The sequence below is a fragment of the Xiphophorus maculatus genome, chromosome 1 (assembly GCF_002775205.1).
Source record: "Xiphophorus maculatus strain JP 163 A chromosome 1, X_maculatus-5.0-male, whole genome shotgun sequence".
Taxonomy (NCBI): Eukaryota; Metazoa; Chordata; class Actinopteri; order Cyprinodontiformes; family Poeciliidae; genus Xiphophorus; species Xiphophorus maculatus.
The window spans coordinates 6,128,727-6,144,233 of NC_036443.1; the positions used below are offsets into that span (position 1 = coordinate 6,128,727).

The 15,507-nt window shown below is 40.3% G+C and overlaps 1 protein-coding gene across 4 annotated transcripts in view; it reads left to right on the forward strand.

Annotated features, from left to right (window-relative positions):
* plch2 (phospholipase C eta 2) overlaps positions 1-15,507 on the forward strand; it is a 167,397-nt gene that overhangs the window by 108,078 nt on the left and 43,812 nt on the right. For all 4 annotated transcript variants that reach the window (XM_023331330.1, XM_023331324.1, XM_023331333.1 and 1 more), the window contains one exon: positions 14,315-14,461. In XM_023331330.1, coding sequence (XP_023187098.1) covers positions 14,315-14,461 — 147 coding nt within the window. The remainder of the gene's footprint in view (positions 1-14,314; positions 14,462-15,507) is intronic.

The window sequence follows — 15,507 nt, forward strand, 5'->3', positions numbered from 1 at the left end:
CCTACACGCCAACAAACATACACATTTATGCTGAAAACAAACCCACAGAAAGCAAATATTCTCCCTCCATCTTTCCTTCTTGGCTGTGGGATGTAATAAGCAGTTTTGGAGGTAAATCTCATCTGACTGTTGGTGCATCTCTCAGTGCGGCTTTCACCCTGAATCTTAGCACGGAGGCATGAAGTTCTCGCAGAGCTCCGCTCTCGTTACATATAGCACAGCGCTTCCAGGAGCCATTCCTCACAGCCACTGTCCACAAATCAAGGTTTAAATCATGCGCCTCCTTATTATATCCCATTATTTCCTCTGTTTTTACGTCCAACTGCTTGGGAGAGATTTCATTAGTTATCAAGCCTGCAGGAGCCTAAAATCAGACCAAATGAAAGTACAAAATGGGCCATTAAAAGAGGTGTGAACATAACATGACTGAAAATAACCTGTGTTGAATTTATATTCTTTTATTCGCAGTTTGTCTGATCCCCGAGGCTACATAGTGAAACAAATCATACTTTTGTCTTCGTCTGACGAAATTAGTCTCATCTTGCTCATTTGATTTGCCGGTTAAAAACTCCAATTGGGCTTTGAAGAAATAAAAATCATTTTTACAGATAACAAGAAAATATAGCACCTCTGTGTGCTGAATTAAACACATCACAACCATGAAGAAGCAGTAGAAGGTCTTCCAAACAGGCTCCAAGTGGATTGAGGCTTTTAGTTGAAAGAGAAAAAAGTCAGCAGTTAAATAAAATTCAATCCACTTTTGGACTTTTCTGTTATCTCATGAAAATAAAGCATACCTGGAGGCTTTATTCCAACTTTGTAAAGCCTCATTTTCTACTCCTCTGTGATTTGGGGTCACAGTTCAGAGATTATTTGAGTTTTTGAGATGCTAAAAACTTTATTGAAATATTTGTCCTGTTTTTGAAAAAAGTTGATTTAAAAACATTTAATTAGATATGGACGACTATTAAATTGGAGTAATAAATATACCCTGACTCAGACACAAACCTTTCATAGTCACTATTCATTTGGCTACCATGGGCAGCGAGGAGAAGGAGGGAAGAGGTAACATCCATCTCCAAGGCTCTCTGTTCTAGGTTATGTTACTGCAATAAAATAGTTTTTTTTAAGCTATCTTCATCTGGGGTGCCACTAAATAACGCTGATGCCACATCCTGTTTCTGGTATTAATATCTGCCCGAGCTCATTCACATGCAAGAAGACAACCTTAAGTACAGCTGTCCACACCTGCTGTTAACATTCAGCAGTCGCTTCACATGCAAACACCATGCTGTTTCAAGCTGTGTTCTGTACTGTGTATATACCTGCTGTGTAAAACATAAAATACAACAATGGAAGGTTTGAGTTTGCCAATGAATGGATCTAAAATCCAAATCTGCATCAAATATTCCAATATAGCTTACAGGAAGCTTGATTGGCTCTTTTAAAGCTGAGTTATGCAACAACTGTGAAGGACCTTGTTGTGATCCTTTAGCTCCCCATCCTGAGCCCTGTCTGCAACCAAGGCTGCAACATGCAGGTTGGTCCCTGTTTAGGGATACCACCTGCATAACAAATTGCAGAGATGTCTGAATTCCTAATGAAATGTTCCCACTGCCTGCCATCAGTTGTAATCACACTCCAAAGTCCCTAGAGAGTCCACCTTAATGGGCAGCACAGCAACTCCAGACTGCTCTAACTATCACACTAACAGGTAACGCCTTAAAAAGAGACACTTGTTCCACTGAAATTGGCCACCTGGGCTTTGGCCCACTTTCCACTGACCTACTTCTACGTCTTGGACATATATTGAGTCCTGTTGTACCAAGCTACGAACTTCTTTATGCTCTGAGAAAGGAGGTTGTAAAATGCAATAAACTGAGCCATATTTTGGGGTCCAGGGAAACGTCTTGGAGTCTCACAAAATGCTGAATTAAGGAAAGGTGGAAATCTGTCAGCTAATAGCCTTTACTGGTCACTATTAGGACAGCAATGTGGGGAATCTACGTGATTCGTGTTTTATGTTTAGATCTTGGTACCAGCCTTGACCATCCTTTCTCATATCTCAAGTAGGATTTGCTCCAATGTCTCTCTAGGTGCTTCAGAACACTAATGTTAGACCAGAAGGCAAAGCCTACATATTTATTTTGCATTTGCCAGACCCAAACACGAACACGAAAAAACCCCAAAGCACTCCTGATTTAGTGATTTACACTGGGTAAATGAGCAGTTTTTTCCCAAACCTCTCTATCTTTAGGTTTATTCACACCAGCCCAATTTAGTCAGCTTCAACCGAACTCTAGTTTGTTTGCCTTGAAAGTCCGGTTTGTTTGGAGTGATGCATAATTAATCTCAGATGCTGAATTGTGGTCCGCCTAAAAGTCTAGCTCTCTGTTCGGTTGAAGTGAAATATAGTGAAATTCAAAAGCATGTGTGAATGCAAGCAGACCAAACACCATTCTAAGAAATGCATTCTTGGAACCAGGCATTCTGGTTAAATATAACCAAAACAAATGTGCTTGTGCTAGTGGGATAAATGTTTTGAGGAGAAATCCTATAACCACTAAAGTCTGACACCACTCCAATTTTGTTCACATTTCATGAAACTTCCTTGTTAAGTGTCTTCTTCAGAGATTTTTTTTGTATTGGTTCCTTGAGTGGTTCTTGGTGCAGCTCCACCACAGGCGGGGGCGGGGGCAACAGGTTTTTCAAAGGTCCATTTGACACAAAGCAGTGTTTATTTATTTCATGGAATATTAATAATTTATTGATAAAACTATTCATTCATTTATTTTATTTTGAATGCAAAGGCTCTCCAGAGAGACTGGATTATCTCCACAAATAAAAATAGAGGCATTTTCCATAGTTTACCTTCATGTGTGACATGAATGGACAAAATGATCATGTGCAGAGACCAGAATAAATTGGCATTTTGACCCAGAGACATCAGCGTAGTTCATAACAAACAAAAATGAACAAAAACATTTATTCAGTCTGAAAAAGATTAATTATAGCTATGTTGTACTAAATAATTTATCTCAGACATTTGATCTAAAACCAGTGTACTTCACACTTCTTAATGGGGGCAAATAACAGATGGTTAAAACTGCCACCTTAATTTGAGCAAGAGAAAGAGCAAATAAATTATTAAATGTACAAAGTTCTCCATTAAAGCAGTTTGCGCAAGAATATGTTATTAGAAATATATTTTTAAAGCATTAAATCCAATTAAAATCACACTTGAAATGTTCGGGAACTGGCAAAGAAACTACATTTTCCAGAGTTTTCATAAAAGCAACACAAGTATGTGCACCTGCGTGGGATTTGACACGCGTCAGGTGTTTGGTTAACATTTACATGGCGAACATGGATGAAACCCGAACTTTCTAAATAAACCTAGTAGCACACAGTAGAACCTTCATCTGTTTTAATGTTTTATTTATTTGATAAAAATCAGACGGGTACGCCCGAACTGACGAGCTTCCATGAGCCAACTAATCTGTGGCCCCTGAAGGAGGGCTCCTCCAAGATCCACATGTACGTGACCTGGTCCAGAGTGTGTAAGCGGGTTCACGGCAGAGCCAGCTTGCTGTTTGAAACATGCGGTCTGAGGCACGCTCCTGAGAGGAGCGGCAAAAGGAGGAGGCGGCGGCCCAGAGGCTTCGGTGAGTCCGCCATTACCAACCCCGACTTCCGCCAGCAAAAAAAAAAAAAAAAGCCAAACTCGGTTCAGAGGTTCTGTTGATGATATCATTCAGCCTCATGAAGACTGTTTTGGCAAACTTTTGGAAGCTAATGAGTGTTTATAGGTAGTAAATGCAGAGATAGTGATAAGTGAAGCAAATTGGAGGCCCGTCAGTCAGAGGGACTCCAGATTACTGCTGCAGGTAAGCAGATTGTTTGCACTGGGGAAAGCGCGCTAAGCCTCAGCGGTGGGATGCTCAGTGTGTGTGTGTGTGTGTGTGTGTGTGTGCTGATGTGACGTTTCAAGCAGTGACGTGCGGTGAGGTTCATGGCTGGTGAGGCACTGACTTAATTGAAATCACAAGACCCCCTGCATGTTATTGTTTACATACGGAAATTTCGCGCATGCGGACAACATTGAAGGGCAAAAATACTATACTTTCACATGCCATCCATAGCCGCGCTGCCATGGTAGAATAATTCCGTTAACCCAATGAAACTTGGAAATATAGATATTATTAATTTAGTGCTATGCTGCACCGCAAAGAGAAACCCATCGAAGTACAACTCAAAACCACCTTTTCTCTCTCTCTGTATCAGCCAAGCTACACGTAGACTCGTTGCGTGTAGCTTCCCTTATTTATTGCATCACTAGCTCGCTGTTACCGTCTCTTACTCTGCAGTTGTGGAGTCACAATGTCTGGGATCATGAGCGCCCCCTGCCATGAGGCAAGAGAACTGCCTGCCTCACCTCGAATCTGTTCGCTCTGATCGCTCCTCAGCACACGAATAACGTCACACACACAGTTGGTGACAACAAACACTGTACATTATATAGATAACAGTGCTACCAACTGCGCCACTGTGCAGCCCTATTTTTATTTTTCTATTTTAATTTTTTTTATTATTCTGTTTCTAATTTATTATTATTTAAAATAAGATTCACAAAGCTGCTATAAGTGAAAATACCTGTAAACTATATTACAACAAAGGGATATGTCTTCCGTTTTTTCTGTTTTTTTTCTACCATTTTTATACTAGTACTTTTAAATAGAGCTGCACTGATTGCAGTTTTCTGGTTGATCACAGATTACCAATATTTTAAAAGCTTGAACCTGCCGATCCCATTTTGGCTGATATCACTGTTTTTCTGAAATGTTGCTAATGTTATGCTAGTTGCTAATGAAATGTTGCTTATCAAATAATCAGTGGCTGATTATTTGATAAGATTGACTTCACATGTCGGTTGATCACCGATCTTCCAAAATTAAGGAAATTGGCACAGATAAATTGTCTAGCTGATACGTGAAGCTACACAATGTCACAAATCAGTTTGACTGATAAGGAAGTCCTCTGTTGCTTGAGTTTTATGCCGGCATATACATGCATGTCATCTGTGTTGGATTGTAAAACTGTGCAGATTCAGAGTCATTTAACAGATTGATTGGACGTTTAATGAGCTAGCTGGTGGTCTGGGAGCTGTCGGCTGAAGCTCCTCCATATTCAGTATTTATTCGTCAAGCAGAAAGGAGCAGAGGTCTGACAGTGTGTGACGCTTTCCTCGTGCTCGGACTGCTGCATCTCACAATCAGGTGTCTGAACCTTGAGACCAGGAATAGCGGCATTATTGTGTGTGTGTGTGTTTGAGAGAGAGAGAAAATATTTCTCAGAAAAGTGAAAGACTGATGGATTTTTCAGTTTTCACCGATCATAAAGCAGCCTCGGAGATGGAGTGAGCCCACTGTGACGGATGAAAGGATTGTTTTATGTGGAGCTCACATAGGACTGTGAGATGTCTGCAGACAGGTGAGGGAAAATCATCGGGCTAAAAATAGAACTGAGAGCATCTCAGTTTTCACTTGGAAACCCTGCCGAAATAAAGGCAAACTTCAGAAAGGTTTCTTGGAACAAAGTTTGTGTTAGATGTTGGTTTGACGAATTAATCGTGTTCTGTTGAGCTGTTGGAGGGTATCGTTGTATTAACTGTTCAAACTAGTAACCCTGGTTTTGTTCTCCATCAGCAAGAAGTTCATCCTGGTAACAAAGTGATTAGCTCTCCCAAATAGGCAATCATATTGTTACAATAAATCAGTGTCTTTACCATTTTTATCATTTAGAACTGCAAGTAATGCCATGTAAATAATGTAAGTTGATTAGTGTAATTGTAATCATAAGGAAATAACCTTTTCCACTTTTAAGTAAATGAAGGTTAATAGGGAAAAAACAACGTGTTCAATGAGAGAAAACGGGTAACCAATGTAGCTCTTTTTCACCTGTTTCACTTGGAATCTGATTTAATTTAAAAGTAGAAACTCACTGTACTGTCGAGACCTTACCTCACATGTTTTTTAAAGTTTTGTCTGATGACTGTGGGAATGGTAGTTGTCTGGCAGGCTTTCCCTCAGTGTATTATAAGCCTGGCGGGCCACCAGGCTTTACTTGTGCCCCCACCAGGCTAAACATTGCTTATCTTTTTTTTTTTAAGTCTTTTTAAAATGTTAGCAATTTTTAAGGCTTTATAGTTGGTGTTCAGGTATTAATCTTCCAATCTCACATAATTAACAATAACACATAATTATCAAGTGATATTTTCAAATTTCCTGTCGACTTTAAACATTTTTTAACTCAAAAACATGACGGGCCGCTGAATGAATGTGTGCGGAAACATGTATAAAGAACACATGGAAATAGAGAAACATAAAAAACAGATTCATTATGCTTAAATATATAATTTGTTGGGACTAACCTGAAAAAATAAATATGAAGGTGAATTAAATTCTAAGTATTAGGAAAAGTTCTTTTTAAAATTAATTACATTTGAAGTGCATTGATTTATTTGGGCCATATAATCATTTCTGCTATTATCCTTAAAGCGACAGTGTAGTGTAAAATGTACTTTTTTTATCTTTGCATCATGTTATAATGTTATGTCCTCATCCAAAACATACCTGGAGTGTTGCGTTGATTCTTTCATGCATGTTTGACAAATCCTTTATAATCTCCATAGCAACCATTCAGCAGTCCAAAACGCCTGGGTGGACTCCTCCGTGGAGGCGCAGCTCCTCCTCTGAGCTGCAGTTTCCAAGTTTCTTCCGAGCTTCTGTCTCACAGAGCAGCCCTCCCCCACAACTCTCCCACTCAGCTCCTACAGACTTGCCAGCAGCAATTAGCAAACACCTGGTGTAGCTGTGCACCTGGTGTAGCTCAATATAGGAGCTACTTCTCAGTGCAACGCTGTTAAAAACATTGTTAAAGGGCTAATAGAGGAGCCATGTTGTGATGACTTCCTGAAAGAATAGAAGGAGTTTTTAAAGACAAAGGCCCAATTTTAACCTATTAAATTACAAAGTAAATTTTCTTTTAAGTCATTCTTGATATGCATACAGCATTTTTATAACAACTGAAGGTAACGTAGTTTATTAATTATGCTACAAAATGGCACTATGTGCCTGGAAAACACACAATACTGCCTCTTTCATCCTGTCATTTTTGGTCCTCCATACTCCAGTGGTATTCCATTCCCCTCTATTCATACATTTACACTAAGTGTATTATAAAAAGCTGTACCTTTCAACATTACATCAGACTCCAGCTGTTCCTCATCGCCAAGCCTTCAGGTGGAACTTCAGTAAGCAACTTTTTAATTGGCCTTTAACTAGAAAAGCAGCTCCATCTAATCAGGGGCCTGTCACGTCCGCCTGTGCCTGCTGTCTCATTTTCTGTGGGTTAATGCGTTTCACTCAACACATTTAGTAAATCTCCCAGACCAGGATTACTGCATCAGAGGGATTTAGGATCTCTGCCTGTCCAACACATGTTGCACAGTTACCTTTGTGCTTTGTGCTCTAGTGTTGTTAATGCAGAATTGTCTCTCTCATGAGCAGCCAGCATTTTTTCAGAACGGCTGGTGTCTCACACCAAACTGTGTGTTATATGTACCAGTGGTGGCCGTAAATATGACCGGCTACATCCTTTTTGTTTTTGACGTGGAAGGAAATTGAGATCAGCAGGAGGAAGCTGATCAACCAACTTTTGATGTCGTTTTGAGTCAAAAAGGATTTTTCTTTGTTTTCTTACTAAGGTTTCCTTTAAACCCCGGAAAAAAACCAGTTACTGTTACTTTGTTGTTTTTTGGTTAGATGAAAGAGGATTACCTAAAGATTTTTTACTGATTTAATTGATACTGATTGCTACTTTTTCTTTGGATAGAAATTGATTCCCTTGCTGCCAGTTTTGGCTGCAGTATTTTAACCCTTTGTTGTAGTGCAATGAGCACAGCAAAGAGAAGCAGCTGCAGTCGATTTGGATCGGTACCTTCAGCCCTGATGCGTTCTGCAGCAGCAGCTACCGGAGACAAGCCTGGACCCCCTGCTAGAGGGGCGTTCTCCCTGGAGAAGGAGAAGCAGAAAGATGGGACTGCTTGTGAGAAGCAGGAACAGGCCTCTGTTGGTCGCATGTTAGAGGAGTTCTTCTGGATTGGAACCAGCATTGTGGCTTTTTCCAAATGGCGTCTCGGCTACATGGGTAAGCTGAGTCAGAGAGTTGGATAGTTTTAACTGAATATATTTCTAGAAATTAGCCTTTACAAGGTTCATTTTTTTCATATCTCCAGTCTACTGCATCGGGTCAGGTGAGAGTGCTGAGCAAGGGAGACGTGATGAGGTTTGTCAGAAAGACATAGATGTTCATCACCTTATGGCCTCAGTTTATGCAAAACTGGACAACTAATCAATAATTCCATCACTTAAGTCAATTGTAAAGAGTTGGAAGAAATTGGATTTGATTTTGACCTGTTTGTTTATTCTTTATTTAGCTGTCAGAGGTGACTTTGTGACAAATGGAATTTGTCCAGAAATAGTGTTTTATAGCCATTAAATATTATTATTAAATGTTATTGTGTTTTTAATTTACTCTCATTTTGCTCTGCAGTCCTTTTTTTGCAGTCATCGCTGAGGTTTAAGATCTCACTCACCAAGTGAGAAGTTTATTATTTCACAGAACGTGAGAGCTTGTCACAAAAAACTTCTAAAGCGATTTTGAATGACAGATTCTTTTTGCACATAAAGTTTTTGTTCTTTCTAGACAAAAAACTCCACTGAAAAAAGAACTGATAATACCAGCTGACTCTCTGATGGGTCATGGCCAGCACAGAAATGAAACCTGAAATTTAGCAGCAATGTGACATTTTCCCCGCTTGGGGAAGGTGTCATTGTTCACCTCCATTTATCCGCAATCCTTTTTCATGTAGCCTTCCACACTTTCTCATCTAGCATCAGAAAAGTGTCACTACGCTGCAACTAAAGTAGTGCATAAGTATTAAACTGCAGCGTCTGGTATAGTGAGTTAACACATTGGAATACAGCACACTTGCTCTGCTTTGCTTTATAAAGATTATATTTCACACTTCCACGGTTTGTAAATATTCCACTGCAGCCGTAAAGGGAAGGTGTTGAAGTCACAAGGTGCCACATGATGTTACACTCACTTCGCAGCACTTCTGTGCTAATCTTAACCACAGACTCATGACTGGCATCTTCACATGGAGCCTCCTGACAACGGGAGCCTGGTTACTAATTACACTACCTGTTAGGCACAGTGACATCCTTTTTGTGTCCTGAAGATGTAAAATATCTTTACCAACTTGTGTTTGCCCCCAAAATTGCCGTGGATCCGACAGAATCACCTGTTTGTTTTTGTATTTGTTTGGGACATAAGGTCTGAGCCAACAACCCCCCTCACCTGCTTCTCCTCCAGCTTAACCTGGTTTTCTGACAGAAGAGGTGAGGAGCTAATTCCACCTCCTTGGCACACATTTTCCCAGTGGCAGTAGGTCAGCCATGAAGAGACGTTCAGTTGTTTCTCTGACCTCTGACCTCTGCTGTGTTTCTTAGCCACCACCTGCCGTCTGTGCTTCACTTGACCTCTTTACCAAGTAGGTTACAGAGCGGTGGAACATTTACGGCCATTTAAACAAACTCCCATTTCCAAACACAGCATCCATGTCATATTTGCTTGTTAAACACTAATGTTGCACATCAAATATATATTCCACTGTAACATCAAAGCTAACCTGGAAACAAACAAATCTTTGACAAAAGGTATTTTTCTCTACATTTCTTCATCGTCAGTGGACGCAGCCATCCTGAACTATTTCACCGTCTTCTGCTTCTGGGGCTTCCATTAATAATACTGTTATTATTGAAATATGTATTTAGCAATGACCCTCAATCAATTTCATCAGAATTCTTCCTTGATTCTGATGGAATTACAGAAACAATCCATCAATTTCACATGGGTTCACATGTGGCTCCTATTTTCAACATGTGATGAGGCATTTTGTCCAGGTTTTCTATGCTCTATTCAACTTGTGATCACGTGTAAAACACGATCACGTATTTCTCGCGTGCACAAATATGATCAGACTTTTTTCCGTGTGAAGCCAATGTTCAGTGTGTCAAAGAAATTCCATGCATTTCCCATACAAAAATCACATGCGAGAATCATGGAACCAGGAATTCATGATGAAGCTGTTCTAATCAAATCATGGAGTTGTTTTTTATTTTGAAGCCGTTATGAGGCACTTGTGAAACCTGAAACTGCTGCTGTGCAAGTTACTCAACAGGTTTTTGCTGAGTAATCAATGAGTCAGTGAGTGAGTTGATGCCACCAAACATGATTAGCTAGCTGGACATGAGAGGTTGAGTGGCTATATACTTTCCTCTTGCTACATCTCCCAGAATACTTTGCAGTTCTGTATTGGAATTTAGTGAAATTATTGACCATTCTATCGGACGCATTTTCTGTTGATATTGATCTGGTCTGTAGTACTGATTCATTGCCCAGTCCTACTGAAAAACACATAAATCAAGTTATAGATAGAAACATGAAAATGTTTGCAACAATATAGTCTCTTAAAAACAGACACTTTCTCTTCATTTCTCTCCAAACTCAATATGGAGGAGTTTGACCTTAGCATTCGACAAAGTTGTGCTCTGGTGCTGGTGTGAGTTGGTGACGCCTACAGGTGAAGATCCCGCCCCTGCTGCGAGACGGATGAGACTGTTTATATCCTTGTCAGGCCGGGGGATGGAACTCTGACCCGACGACCCGCGGGGTCCGGATGGGCTCGCTGCAGCTAAACCCTCTCAGCAGCTTATTTCATGGATTGCTGCCTCCTCTCAGGCTGAACAAATGCAAATCCTTGGCTCTGTTACACTATGGATGCATTCAGCAGGCATGCACAGATAATCACTCTTTCTTTTAAATCAATACCAGCTCTCTCACAGCCGTGTCCCATTTATCTGGCATGAGCACAAGCTGTAAAATCATTAAGGTTTAGTTGCTTATAGATTCGATGCACTGTTGGCTTTTCTCACGCTGGAAGCAAATGACTAAACATTGATGGCGTGTTCAGACTGAATGCTCAGGTTGAGTGGGACAGTGTAAAGCAGAAGAGCTATTTTTAATCAGAGCTGAATGCATTAGTGTCTAAAAATAACTTCAGCACAAGTTAATCAGGCTAGACCTTCCAGAATAACATTGTGAAGCGTCTATGCCATACCAAATGACAGCATATTAATGCTATAATATTATTGTTTAATGAATGACCAGACACATTCATGAGCAGTGTACAGTGAAGTGTGTGCGTGTGTAGCGGTGTTTTTATCTACACACACACAGTGATGCCTGCAGCGTCGGGCTTTGATTTTGCACAATGTAACAGCAGCCGTCCATCTGAACAATGGAGCAAGTGGAGCAGCTGCCCCCACCACAACTCCCCTCCATAAAGGTCAGGGAGATGTTAAAAAAAACAACAACATAGCTTTTACTGCCTCACTTTGTGACTGAAAACACACCACCAACCCCTGCAGTCAGACTAGCTTTCTGAATTGTAAATTCTCATTTCACTTTTCCCCTCTGACTGGAATGTTTATACCAGAAATAATCGCCAAACCCACCCAGTCATTGTTGTGAATGGCACCTCATACTCCCACAGCCTCACTCACAAACACGCAGTCACCTGAAAAGGCTATTGTGTAAAAAAGGAAAAAAATAGCTTCTGATATAGCACATCAGAAACTTTAAATGTTAAAATATGTAGTTTTGATAAATTTGGTCAAAGTAAAATTTAATATACCTTATATATTACCTTTTGAAATGTTCGGACCATACATATTGATGGTTTGTTTTGTCTGTCGTGTGGACTCTAGCTGGCCTGAATGCCCATAACTAAGCATATACTTTTTCTTTTTGGGTGAGATCCTAAAACTTATTGAAACGATAGTAATGCTAAAGTAATATCAGTTACGTTTACATTTATATGTACACGTGCTTACGTGTTTAAAACAACAAGCAACTCATATTGCTGTGTTTACAGTTGTTTTAACTGTTCAGAGTTAAAAATAACTCTCTCAACAATCCCAGTTCTGACAAATACTCAAAACCTTTCAGAAACTAGTGTCAGCAGGACCACGACTTGCACAAACGTCATGGCTGTTCATGTAAACACCATGTGAAGAACCTTTAAACACATTTATATTACATTTGCTTCAGATAAAAGCTAACTTTTTGTATGTTTTTTTTTTGTTGTTATTTTACTAATTACTAAAACCTCTAGGAGACACATAAAACTCTTAATTGTTTCTTAAAAGGCAATGTGATAAAATGTGCAGCACTGAAATCCTCAGCTTACAGCATGCCGTTTCTGTTTGTTGATGTTGGTGTTTGCAGTCTGCAGCAGATCTGCAGGTGGGAGGAAGGCTAACACACCAGTTGATGTGAGTGGGATTCTACAGGGAGCAACGTCCTGCCCGTTTAAATGAGCCAGCTCTGTTTGTTGATGTGGAGTTTGTGTTAACAAACTCCTGTGCAGGAATCCACTAGCAGAGGTCAAGAGAACAGGACTGGACTACATTAACCATACCCTGAGGGAGGGGGTTGGGGTGTATGTGCAGTAAGGCCAAATCAATGCTCAGTCAGAGCCATGCTGTGAACTTTTCATGTAATATGCATTCAGGAGAAATGAGACAGAATATCTGTAGTTTGACATTTTTTATCTTTACTGCTGAAATGTTAAAAACAAGTATTCATGATGACTTTTAAATGATAAATGGCCTGTATTTACCATTTATCAGGTCCAGAGGACCTCAAAGTGCTTTACTCTACATTCAGTCCTTCTCTCAATCACACGCTGATGGTGGTGAGCTACAGGATAGTAGCCACCGCTGTCCTGGGGATGTCTGGCAGGAGAGGCTGCCCTGCATCAGCGCCACCGGGTCCTCTAACCACCACCAGGAGGCAAGGCAGGTGAAGTGTCTTGCCCAAAGACACAATGACAGAGAGGGACAAATTGGGATTTCAAACCGGCAACTCACTGATCACGGGACAAAGTCCTGCTACCCTCCCAAATTTTGGGGACAATGAAGATAGTTTTTATGAGAATATAGGGAAATATCATCCTGACATTGTAAGAATTCTGAAAATATAAAAGCCATCTACGGAAGAAATTAGTCTAAGTGGGGTTTGTTTAGTCTACTTGTTAGTTGTTCTTTCATGCATGTTTGAGAAATTCTTGAATTTCTCATGGCAACTATTCAGGGGGGCTTAAATTCTTTGTTGGAGCTGCAGTCTCAGCCGAGTTTCTACCTCACAGAGCAGCCCACCCCTGATCCTCCGCCACTCCGCTCCTCCAGACTAGCGCAGCAGGAGTTAGCATCCAGACTAGCGCAGCAGGAGTTAGCAAACAGCTGAACATTTCATATGAACTACTTCTCTTTGTTAAGCTCCTAAGAACATTTTTTAAGGCTTAATGAAGAAACATTGTTGTAATGACATGTTGAAGAAACAGCATGTCGGAAAGAAAAGGAGCCTCTTAAAGCGACAGAGGCCCAATTTCAGGGTGCAAAATTGGAAAGTCAAATTTCTTTTAAGTTACATTTGATGCAGAATTTTTATAACAACTGAAGGTAACATAGAAGAAACACAACATAGCATAATGTGCATAGAAAATACACAATGCTTCTCCCCACACCTTCTCCCTAGTAATGACTGTTTAGTTGAATGTTCTATGTGTCAGCTGCCTGTCAGCCCTGTGTGCTGCTGAGGTGGCCTACTTTCATAGATGTTGCAGGGGAAGTGTCTGATCAGATGTGACAGACACTTGATAATTGATAATTTGGTCACAGTGTGTGTAACTGCAGCCTGGAGCCGTTGGAGCCCCGCTGCAGCTCATGCACGATGCTTCCTGCAGAGTTCCTGACAGACAATCTGTGTTTTCAACAGTACGATTTTATTGTACATCCAGAGCTAGGAAATGACCAGTTCTGGATGTTTGGGTTGCAGAATCAACCTCACATCTGCACACATTGTTTAGTTTGTCCTGGTGTCTGTCACTGCCTTGTGGAGTCATGAAGAAATGCCTCTCAATTTACTATCATTTGCTTCCTTATTGCAGAACGACTCGAGTGTGTACAAGCACTACATTGTTGTGTGTTCATCCTAGTGAGAGGATTTAGTACAAAAAAAAAAAAAACGTACACAAACAATGCATGAATAACTGTACCACACACTCCAACAGTTTCCCTTTGAGTTTCCAACCATGTTTTCATTCCATCCATGTTCTCTCTTGCAGTGGAGAAATGCATGAGCTCAATGCAGATCGGGACCCAGATGGTGAAGCTCCGTGGCGGCTCCAAGGGACTGGTGCGGTTCTTTTACCTGGACGAACACAAGTCCTGCATCCGCTGGCGGCCGTCACGCAAGAACGAGAAGGCCAAGAGTGAGTGATGTAGCTGTAAAATGGGTTGCTCCTGTAGGGTCAGGGCCTTGCCATAGAGTTCATATGCATGGGAAACTTCAGGTAACTTCTGTTGCCATGCAACCAGCCTGAGTGTAGTTTCTCCCTGTGCTGCTATATGCCGTACCGTCACAAATGTCTACATTGAGGCCCTGATGACGTGAACTTGAATCTTTTCTGATGACAGCAGATACTGTCATCAGTTACTGTTAACTGCTGAGTGTTTGGAACAGCAGATTAATATAAAGTTTGACACACACACACCATGAGATGGAGATTCCCATCCTCTTTATGCTTATTCGTCGTACAATGTGAAAGTATTTCTCACCTTACAGAAACAAAATGCAGTTTATATGTAATAATTAAAGGAAAGCTATCCAAATCTACTCAGCTCCACCAGGCAGCAGCTTTGTGACGTTATAAAAAAAAACTATTTGATTTAATCAACTGGTATACTTATCTGTGGAGGGGATTGGAATACGAGACTCAATCCATGGCTTCAAAACAAACTCCCCAAACGACTTTACAAAGAAAATTAAAGTTCTCATGTTGGAATATGGCATTACAGACATCTGGAGGAGTTTATATCCAACAAGCCATGATTATATTGAGTTCTCCCATACACATACATTATACTCTAAAATAGATAATTTTTTGCTTTTAAAAAAGATTACCATGGGGTTTGTAACTGTGAGATGGGAAACACTGACCTCTATGATCATGTCCCCTATTATTAAATTTAAAATTAGATGAGGCCCTCACAAATACACAGTGGAGATTAAATATGACTGAATAACTTTTAGTTTACAAAACTAATCAAATCTGACATAAATATATTTCTAAAAGAATCCCTTAATGGAGAGGTTAGTCCAGAAATAGTCTGGGACACGTAAAACAGTTGTGAGGGTTAAGATGATAAGACAACAAACCACCTAAAATGATCAGAAGAGGCTGAGACAAAGCAGGAACAAAAACTGGAACATAGTGAAAGCTTAAAATATTAAGAAAAAAAATCAATGCATTGTATT